The sequence below is a fragment of the Lichenostomus cassidix genome, chromosome 6 (genome assembly GCF_008360975.1).
Source record: "Lichenostomus cassidix isolate B80296 chromosome 6, HeHo_3.0, whole genome shotgun sequence".
Taxonomy (NCBI): domain Eukaryota; kingdom Metazoa; phylum Chordata; class Aves; order Passeriformes; family Meliphagidae; genus Lichenostomus; species Lichenostomus cassidix.
This window is the reverse complement of record NC_139487.1, coordinates 15,951,271-15,962,354: the sequence shown is the minus strand read 5'-3', so window position 1 is coordinate 15,962,354 and position 11,084 is coordinate 15,951,271. Positions and strand designations below refer to the sequence as shown.

The following is an 11,084-nucleotide window of genomic DNA, read 5'->3' as shown; positions in this document are numbered from 1 at the left end:
GCACCCTCTGCTCCTCCGGTTCCTCCTAGGCAAAGAGGAGGAGCATACTGAAATTATTCAAATTGTATCTCTCGCTGTCACTTCAGATCCAGAACGCTGTCTTTTTCACGAAATCAGACTCATTTGTTAACCAGTAAGTAAGCGGATTTGCTTACTTAACAAACCTTAATTCTAACAGTATTTTACTATTTTATTGGTCATATGATGACAAAGGTACAGAAGCTACTTTCTAGATTAAACATTATTACTGCCTCCTCATTTGAACCTTCTTTAGCATGGTATATTTGTTTCTTATTTCCATTTTGAATAGAAATTGGGTAAAATTCTTTGCCTAATATCTGCCTCTATCTCATTTAAAAATAAATTCCAGATCAGACATGACAAAGGTAGTGGGTTATCCTCCCAGCCCGTCTGTTCCTTGCTACACCTTGGGTAAGGTCATGCTACTGTTATATTCTGTATGAGTTTAAGTGAAGTTAACTGAAATTTAAAGATTGAATAAGCAACACCAGCTTTCTGGAGAGAAGAGATGAAAACCTTAGTAAAGTTGAGAGGTCCCTAAGTGAATACTCTTCACTTGCTGAGTTTTTCTCTTGCACATCTTTCTTCCAGCATTTTCATAATCTGTTTTATCACAAATAAGCTCCCTCTGAAACAGCCATTGCATTTCTAAAAGAGAGGCCAATGATTTCTTTCCACCCGAAGGTCCTGTTCCATGGCAAGAGGTAATATAATATTCATCTTATTCAGGCAGACAAAAGTGAGTTAATCACTAACCTAGAAGATCACGTATAGCTTAGGCATCAGTGTCCACAAGCCTTTTTCAGTTGGCTGGTACAATTGTTGTACCAGTCAGTGATGAAAAGGAACCCAAAATGAAAATGTAATGATGCAGATAAGACAGAATTGCTGATTACCTCTTCCTTCTCTGTACTAGGAATGCCCGAGCTGGATGCATCCCATCTGGTGATGTACCTTCAATCAGAAGTTTACCATTTGCCAAACAGAAAGATAAAATTCTCTGCCAAGATAAACCACCTTGCACGTAAGTGCCTCAGATAACTATCTGAGTTCTTTGCACCATTTTTTAAAATAAATGTTTATAAACTTTTTTTTTTTTTAAATGAGACTTTCCAAGTACTGGAGCATGACCAAAGAATACATGAGAGTTGTAGATTAGTTAATCTAATGTTAGTCATAACAGAAATAATGTGGACTTTGAGGGTTTGAGTGCACCTTGCATATGTGCTTCTGGAATAGAAGGAGCTTTTCTCTCATGCAAATGAAGGCATATGATAAAGGGAGTAAAAGAGTCAGCCAAGCTCAAGGTTGACATATTTTCAAATTTGCAGCAAGAATAATAAATATAAATGGACTAGCTTATTAGCAATGGCAGATGGATTCACAATCATTTGGACTCTTTTGGACAAAATTCTTCAAATTTATACCTTAGTCCAATTTCAAGGGAAACAGATGGCTGCAAATCAGAGAGGTTGGACAAGACTGGGGTCATCCCTTACAAGCTCTGAGGTTGTGCAGTCTCAGAACAGTCACGACTTGTGAGCAGACATGAACTTCCATCTTCCCTAAAGAATGACGTGCGCAGGTGGCACAGGAAGGTACCACAGCTCGGGAGTTAGCAGGCCAGGGAGTCCAGCAGCTATGCTATGTCTAACTTTTGTGATTCACATGGCAACTGTGGTGAGCTCTCCAACTGAGTTGGCAGAGTAACAGGTGGATTTCAGTGGCATCTTGCCTGAGTTCTGCTGAAAGGTCACTGAGAAAGATGCTTCTTTGTAAAACATTTCCATTTCAATGAATCAGGTCTTTCTGTTGAAACAGAATGTTTTGCTGAAAACCTGTTGTGTTGGAAAACTCCCAACCATTTCTTTCTCTCCTACTCTCATAGAGAGGAAATGGGCTGTCTCCAGCCTTTGCTTCCTTTTCCAATGTTTCAGCCATTCTGTGCTTCCCCTTGTGCCCACTCAGGATCCATCTCACAAAGCACACATCTGTTAGATGGCCCAAATATTTTGTTCTGGGAAGTGTACAAGACCTTCAAAAGGTATGAAGAACCAGTACTGCTCCATAAGAAAGACACAGTACAGATGTGTGATGGGAGTACATCAGCAACTGAATGAGAAAAGTCAGCCTACCTTTTCTGAAGGATATGTGTCACGCCAATTCCTGAAATACCAGTTTGCACCAGAGGTGTTTGATACCATTTGGTTGCAAACACTAGTAAACCATTTGAGGACCAGGAAAAATCCCATCACTACCCCCTAATGTTACTAAATTAAACCAGGGGTGGTTTTGGCTATGGCTGAATTTGACTAATGACTGCAGAGAAACATGTGAGATCCAATCAATATTTGTCGTGACAATACTAGGCAGGGAATTTAGCCCTTTTTATTTTTTACATTTGTGTATCATTCTCAAATGCCAGTCTCTGTGAGTGTATCTATTACTTGTAAGCGTTTACTAATCATTTGTGAAAAAATGTTAGCATTTGGTTTGGTTCCATCTGTCATTTCTAGTGGCGGTCTGTGCCTGGCCACGTCATTGCACACAGATGTGCCAGTGACTTTTCCCCCTTCCTAACAACTCAGACTCTGGAGATAGAAGAGATATATTTCTGAAGTATTTTAAAATAAGCCATCGAGAAGGTCTTATTCCAGTTGAAAGGGTCAACATCCTGCTAAGGCAGGACTGTACTTCCATAAGTACAAGAAAATCTGTTCATTCATTCATTCATTCATTCATCATCAATCATTCATTCAATCTGTTCTGTCACATCCTGCCTGTGTCCCCCACACAGTTATTCAGGGGTGTTACTGCAGCGTGTATAAGTTTCTCTGAGCCAGCAGTGTGGTGTGCCAGCACGGGGTCTGGTGAGACTGCAAACTCCTCCAGGAACAGCAAGATCTGTAGACCCAGGCAACATGTACTTGGGCATGAGCAAGTTTTTAGTTGAACTTTACCTTTGTCCCTTTCACCAAAAAATACTGTGAACTAGCCTGCACCTTGTGATTTAAGATTTTTAAGCAGCTTAGAAGAGATGTAAAAAATCAAGTGTCCTTTGAAATATAGGCATTGAGTGTGTTTGGCCCTTTGTTAAGGCTCCCAGGCCATCTGGCCAACAAATTCATCAAGTCAGTAGAATGGCAGTTGCATACTTCTATTTAGTTTTGAAAACTGTGTATTTTGTATATCCCACAAATCTTGAATATCTTTATCCTGTTTTCTGTCTGCTCCATTGCCCACTATCCCAGTTCAGCCCTTTGGAAACAAATTACTACAGGATCTATGTGCATTGCCTCATTACATGCAGCACTGCTGCTCTCAGCTAGCATCCATCCATGCTAGAAAACTGAAAGCCAATTTAGACATGACTTTCCCAGCTGCGGTTATACCTTTGACTGCCTTGTGGATCTATGAATGATGTTGAAATACTTTTCGTTTCAAACCCTGGGCACCAGATGTATGGTACACTAGTTAGAAGTAGGAAAATGTGTTTGCTTCTCCTTCATATACTTCTCTTCAGTATATGGTCATTTTGCTCTCTTACCAAAAATAGGCAGAAAATTTTTGTGCCTATTTTGATAATTGTCATGAGTCAAAATATTCACCTGAATTAGTTTAGTTCATTAGAGCACTTCAGCTTCAAATAGCACAGAAGAGCATGGACAATAGAAGTTGATGCCTTTGATGTTGTGTTAACTTTTTGTGAGATAATCTTGGCAGAAAACTATTTCAGTGCTTTTGACACAGTCAAAAATCAGGCCTTTATAGCTCAAATTAATATTTTTTCATTTCCATTGTTTCTATACTTGCCTTTCTACACTTAATTTTTTCCTTATTTCATCTCTCTTTGAAGGCTCAAGGGAGAAAATCCTTCCCTGTTTCAAGCTGGCACAGCTCCACAAAACAGTTGTGCCAATTATTTCTAGCTGGGGACTGCCACTGGGTGTAAAGCTGCTTGTACTGAAGCTGTTGAAATTACTATCATTATGTTATTTCTTGGCATCGAAAGGAAAAGGATGAATGAGTGTTTGGGGGGCTTTGTTTAAGTGCAACAGGCCACTTATTCATGCAAACTGCTGAAAGCCACTGGGAAGTAAGCACAGCGAGGAGAGTGAACTTCTTGGAAAACTAGAGCTCATATTTAACTTGGTAAGGACAAAGCCATTTCTTAATAAAACCTAAAAACCCTCCAGGCCTGCCAGTTCCTTCAGAAAGAAAAAGCATTTTTCAATGTGTTAGATTAACACTGCAGGACCTATTGTGCCTTTGCTTTTATGACTCTTAGAGAGATCTTTCGCACAGCTCCTGCAGGAGCTACTTGTGTAGTGCCAATGCTCAGAAAAATCATCACATGGTTTTCTTCCATCTGACAAACAATTTTGAAGATTTGTTTCAAGTGGTCTGTAACGCTATTCACACTCTGTTGCCGAAGCTGGGAGGGGAACTCGTCTTCAGACACAAAATTAAGAGTAGTCTGAAGGAAACTTGTTTAGTGTGGCAGCTAATGCTTTGAAGAACTGAAATGGGGTGTTGGTTGGGGTACACAACATTGCCTCCCTTGCACGCAGCACACACCAAGCCAAGTGGCAGGTCAGTAGCTCACAGCCAACGTGGTGGTGTTACATCTGGTCTAGATGCTGTATTGCAACCAGTTCAACATAGCACTAACTCGGACGATGTTTTTTCTTCACACACTCAGAGCAAAGCTCCAGCCGGCCCAGGGAGCTGCACGGAGGCTGACAGCGAGCTCTGCTCAGGCTCCCGAGGCCTCCCCAGAGGGAGGGCCAGGAACCCACGGCGGCACACGCCCGGCACCGCTCTGGTTTGCCAGCAGAGACAGGACTGGGCTCACACGCTCCTTACACAGCCATTCTTCACCACACGGTGCAGGCCTTCGCAGTAAGTGGGCATGGTGTTATTTGGTCGAAGGTTGGACTCGATCACCTCGAAGGCCTTTTTCAACCTTTATGATTGGGTGATTTCTGTGTTTTCTCGTCGGAGCGTGACCTGGAGCGGCGACGAACGTGCTGCGGGGCGACAAGGCGGTGTGAGCAGAGCCCCTGACAGCACAGCCTGTGCCAGCGGAGCAACACTCAGCACCGCCCGGAGTGAGGGAGGCGCGGCCGGGGCGGGCGGTATCAGCCCCGAGGGCCATTCGCCCAGCTGTACATTTGCATATATTTCTATATTTATGTTTCTGTTTGTTTATTACTCGTCTATTTCCTCGTCGCCACCCTCAGGTCCCGTCAGTGCGCCGCACCGGCCCCGGCACCCCTTGCCAGGGCGGCTGCGCGGTGCCAGCCCCAGGCGCAGCTCCGCGCCGGTTCCTGCGCCGCGGAGTTTCCGCCGCCGTGTCCTCCGCTCCCCCCGCGCCGCGCCGCGGTCGCCAAGCGCGTTTCCATGAGCCGCCTATACCCAACATGGCGGCGGCGCCCGCCCCTCCTGCTGCCCGCGCTCTGTAGGGGGCGCGGCGGCCCGGGGGCTCCGGGGCAGCGCTCCGACGGCGCCTCCGCTGCGCCGCGTCCCGCGCTCCCCCTGCCCTGCCGCCGGGGCCGCGGCGGGGGCGGCCGGGCTGCGCTGCGCTGCGCTCCGCCCCGCCCCGCCGTGCGGGGGCGTGTGGCCGCCCGGGAGCAGCGCGGCTGCTGCAGTGCCGCGGCGGCCCCGCTCCGAGCGGAGCGGCGGAGCTGAGGCTGCCCGCGGGGGCTCCTCGGAGGGGCTCGGGGACGGAGGGAGAGGAAGAGGAGGGCGTGGGGTCTCGAGTGCCGGCGGCACGGAGAGGCTGCCGCGGGGAGAGAGGCGGCCGGGAGCGGGAGCATGTCGCTGCAGAGCCCGCCGGCTGCCGCCGAGCTGCCCCCCGGCCCCGGCGAGGGGCATCCGCCGGGCGCGGAGCTGAGCCAGGGCAGCGCCGCGGCCCCGTCAGCCGAGGAGGGCGGCGAGGAGGAGGAAGAAGAAGAAGAAGGGGAGAAGGAAAAGGAGAAGGAAAAAGAAAAGGAACAGGAGGGAGAGAAATTGCCGCCCATGCCGTCGGTGTCCGCCGCGGCTGCCGGGGTAGGTCCCGTCAGCGCCCGGGCTGAACCCGCCGGTGCCGCTCCGCGCTCGTGTGCTGTGTTTGCCGCTTTATTTGGGAGCGGAGAGGCAAGGGGGGAAGCATCACCCTCGTTTTCTTTCATAGCTCTTTCCGTCGAGAGGCTTTCATTCAAGTTTCTTAAAAATAACAAGTGCATCTGTAAGCAATGACATAATGAAGCTATAAATTCTCCATCCACTTATAGTTAACATTTTACAACGGTCTGCTCTGTCGGGTTAGTCATGACTGAGGGTTTGCAGCACTGTGAATGTTCATTAAGGGTTCTCGGGGGTGGAGGGTTTCAGATCTAATATACTTAATGGCAAGAGAGGTAGCTGGGAAATACTTCTTTATTTTTAACTTTTTCTTAAAAAGTCTTTTCTGGTTTTTAGTTGGTGTTGAAGCAACGAGGACAGAACATTTTGATGAAATGATGAATGAGCTATCGCAGGAAAAAAGGGGGGAAAGGATATTTGCCAGAATAACTTCATTTCAGAAACCTTGTTTGAGATTTTTAATTATACCAGAGCTGTGATTTTCTTTCTGCTGACTATACAATATTACAAAACATAAAATTTTCCTGGCATGAGTTGAATATCTTACGTAGCTTAACATTAAAACTTGTGGTAAATTACTTCAGTCCAACAACAGAACAAAAATGTTACTAATCCTGTAGTAATACACTTAGGAGATTTTAGTTTAGCAGTTCTGATAAGTATCTGACTTACAAGAAATTGTCATTTAAATTATCGTTTATTTAAATTCATAATTTGAATTGAAAAGATCGAGCATGTAATATTTATGACTGTCAGGAAATAGCTGTAATGTTAAACGAAGTAATTGTATGCAAACTGCAAACTCCTCAGAGCAATTCTGCCAGTTTTGTGTTTTGCCTAAACATTCCAATCTTCTGAAAGACTTTCAGCTTTGCAAATCTGTCAGAATGTGCAAGAATATGTTTACTCTTGTGATTCTAATACCGATTTGGTGGGAGAAGTCTGTAATGGACAAGTGCCCAGGAGTTATTTTTACCTTTGAAAATCTCCACTTTAGACTTAGAATGGCAAATGCCAGTCCCTTAGAATAAAGATACAAGTGCTGGCCTGAAATGTGTCAGGTTTAGCTCAGCTAATGAGAAATGTGTGCCCCTGGACGGCCAGGTAAAATTCAAACTGCCTCAAAGAATCAGGAGAACTTCTGTGTAGCTGGACATTGGTGATGAACTGCTGAACTGTTGGCCACAGGCGTAAGCTAAGTGGACCTGCTATGGAGGAGCTCAGACCTGGCTGGGTGTGATTGTTTGTCAGGTGCAGGATGGGGCTGGAATTTACCAGGAGCACTATATGGGGCTCAGTAGCATGTTACAGGGAGAGAGAAAGAGACAGAGAGTTGTCTATGGTATTTGTCCACATTTCCAAAGGGATGATAGTTTGGGTGTCAGCATTTAGATTCTAGGAAGAAACTTGTGGGAAGCTAGAAAGTTTACTCCCTAATAAGTAGGAACAAATAGAGATTCATGTAAAGCAAAACCAGTCCAAAGTTACACCTTTCAAGCTATGAATGGAAGGGAAAACCCTGCTTCTTTTGCAGGCTGTTGCACTGTCAGTTGCCTTTTGGTAGTCTGAGTGTGCTCTGTGTCTTTTTTCACAGGGAAGAAAATCTTTTAGTCCTCACTAGTCTTTGCTTGCCATGTACATAGGAGTCTTGAGTAATCAATGTTGGGGCTAACATAGGATTTTCAAGAAACTCTGTTAGATGGTCTTTTATCTCTTCACAGAAAGCAGTCTGTGTGTGCTCTTTGCAAACATTTTTACTTGTTTTCACCATTTCATTTAACTTCAATAATGGAAAATATAGTTTATAAAGTATAATGCTATATACTCTGTAGCCTTATGGAGGGCTTAATGCTTTGGAAAACTTGTACTAAGAAGCCAGCAGAGTTGTAAGTTATTCATATGCTCTTAAAACAGAGCTAAAGATTACTTTGATCCACTTACTCCCTCTAAGCATATTCATTCTCATGGTGGGTGGGAGGGCGACAGCAAATGTTCAGGTTTTTGATGGCAATTGTAGAGTCTTAGGCTCTAGAAGCTCAGTGACCTCCTACAAAATTTTCAAGTAAGACACAGTGCTGTGCACTTGCCCTAGATTCCTCCCTCAGGAGTTGTCAGAGTTTCTCATTAATGAGCATGAAGTTTCCCAGTATTCCTCCAGGGCCTTCCAATAAAGCCTTTGTCCATATGTTTGTCTAATATTATTGGAACTGCACTTGAAACAGGATGATGGAGTTAAAGAGGGTATGCAGTTTTGGTTATTTATGATCACTTCTGAGGGAGGTGGCATTAAGGAGAAAGTTTTTTAAAAACTGTTCACCTACAGTATTTCAGTGGCATGGCTGGAGTAAAACCTAGAAAGCTAAGTCAGTCAAAAAGGCTGTCACAATATTTTATTTCATAAAAACTCCTTTTCTGAAGTATCTCTGCTATCTATTCCCTATTAATTGTAATTATAGTGCTCTGAGCTTCAGAGGTTTTCTGCCAAAAGCACACATTTTGTGACAGAGCAGATTAACCTCAGATCTGGATTTGTTTAAAAGTTCTTTTTCAGTCACTCATGTTTGTCCAGGGTCTGTTTTTCTCTATTCACATGCCAGGTGATTTTTAAGAATTATCTTAATGATATTTCAACATTTTAGAATAAAGGAAATGTTAATCTGAAAATTACAGTGGTAATTACATTATGCTTTCTGCATATAAGGAATTTGGAGCTAGAAATTGAAATTTGGTATTTTTAAAACCAAAAGTCCTGCTGATTGTTCAAATTTATAATTTACTGAGTTATAAGCCATGGAAAAATAGCTGTATGTGCCACAGTTATTTAAAATTCCTGGCAGAGTACCAGCTTTTGTACACTGTGGTGTGGTAGGTTTATAGGCTGTGTTATTACCCTCCTGGTGATATTTCAGGATGTTGTGGTGGAAGTGAAGTGCTTTCCTTAGAACTCTGGTTGCATGTCTTAGGCCAAATTTATTTCTCTTAAGGGACAAGGGAAATGTACTGGTTTAAAACATTTGATAGCATAGTGCATTAATTATTCTAGAACGTCTATTCGCATTTGGGGAATTAAAGTTTTGATTTGCATGGAAACATTATTTCTAACTGAGAGCACAGATGCCAGATATCAAGAAAATGAGTCTTTAGGTTACTGTGAGGTTGAAAATCATGATGTGTAGAAAACTGTATACTTTTTTGAGTTGCTGTACCTTTTCCTGGTATCAACAGATTACTTGCAGCTGAGATGAAAATTAAGATATTCATCATGAGACTTCTGTCATCTTGGGCAAGCCTCTTAATCCTACCTCTTTGCAAATTTGGTAGTAAATATCTGTATCTAATAGCACCCAGTGCTAATTAGTCAAACAGACTAACTGGCACAGTCCTTTGGAAGTCTGATGTGTGATTTCACTTCTGTTCACTGTTAAAACACATTAGTGCTCAACAGCTCCTAGCAGAGACTTGTGCAGGCTCCTGGGTGACAGCATGTACAGGTGCTCAAGCAGGGCTTCTTTGAGCACTGTGTTAACAAATGTTTGTTGGTTAGCCTTCCTTCAGTGGCAGCAGATGTTGACAATTTTGGGTCATTTAGGGAGTTTTACCCTGGTAGTAAGTATTTATATTTTATTAGCAGGTTAGAACTTTTGGCCACTCATTTCAAGTCTTGGGAAATTTGTCTAAACTAGTCCAATATATTAGGGCTATTTGGAAAAGGGAATATGTGACACTTTCATCTGTTTAAACTGAGCTGGATGTAGTGAGGAATATAAAAGTAAATGGACAGTAGGATACAGAAAGTTAGAATATCATTGACAGCATTCTAATTGTGTTGTGTTCTCCTCATAGTAATCCCAGGGTATCTTCATATCCTGCAAACTAATACTTGAGTTTTTTAATACAATGGAAATTAATTTTATGGTACCTCTCCTGATTAGATTTGAAACAAACTTGCAGAATCATTATTTATGTCTTATTTAGTTATTATCAGTCTGATTTCAAGATAAAAGGTGTTTAAAAATTCTGTGTAACACCTCACTAATAAGATTACTCTGGCAGTAATGCATTAGCCCTTTATAGCATAGTGTCATCTTAATTACAGGGCTTGGAGGAAGGAGCCAAAAATGAGATTTCAACTTTCAGCAATTTCATCACAACTATCAACCAAAAGAAAGAAGGCATCGGAAACAGAAATTCGCCTACGCAACTTGTTATACCCAACATCAAAGATGGTAAGAGAAGAAAAGACCTGTGTTACTTAGTTACCAGGTTAAGAAGGTGTTCGATTTTCTGCCAATATTTGTATTGTGGTAATGCCAGAAAATCTAGACATCTAGATTTCATTAAATTACACTGTGTTGTATGTTGTGCAGATAATGATACATATGATAGCCCATCCTCAGTAAAGGTTGTGTCATAGAGACAAGTTAGATAAGAAGAAACAAATGGACCTGGAGGATGGAATAATCATCTGAAGTTTTAAAGAAAGGTACTGATTCGGTAGTCTACCTGCAGATACTCTTTGTCTAGCTGCAGTCAGGCAATGTCTGGAAATTGTCAGAATTTTGGGAAAATTTTTTTTATTGCTATCTGAAGGATGTTAAGAATGAGGCAAGCATAAGGCTTTTAAGGGAGGCAGTTGCTGAGAGCTGGTGTTTTTCAGTGAAGGTGAAGGCCAGTGATGGCACAAGATAAAATGCACACGCAGCAATTGGTGAATTCTGAAGAGCTTTAGAGGTAAAAAGGAAGGTTGTTGTTCTATGATGAAGTAACAATACTTGATGAAAAGATAGAAAGCGGAGCTCTATATTCAATATGGAAGGCTAGAATCATGAAGCCTAGATGAGATGATGTTGTGGTTGGACCTGGAATTTTTATTGGGTTTTTGGGCTAGGATACAGAATTTCAGTAATCTGGGCCTTTTCATAAAAGACTGTACAAAC

At 42.8% G+C, this 11,084-nt stretch overlaps 1 protein-coding gene across 2 annotated transcripts in view; it reads left to right on the top strand.

Moving 5' to 3' along the window:
* The first annotated feature begins 5,505 nt into the window (after positions 1 to 5,505).
* HECTD2 (HECT domain E3 ubiquitin protein ligase 2) overlaps positions 5,506 to 11,084 on the top strand; it is a 33,758-nt gene continuing 28,179 nt past the window's right edge. Inside the window, exons 1-2 of one of the 2 annotated variants that reach the window (XR_014853202.1) lie at positions 5,506 to 6,072; positions 10,244 to 10,373. Coding sequence is in view for 1 of the 2 variants with exons in the window: in XM_085065253.1 (XP_084921379.1) it covers positions 5,839 to 6,072; positions 10,244 to 10,373 (364 nt within the window). In the remaining variant the exon portion in view is untranslated. The remainder of the gene's footprint in view (positions 6,073 to 10,243; positions 10,374 to 11,084) is intronic. The other variant, XM_085065253.1, reaches the window with a different exon arrangement.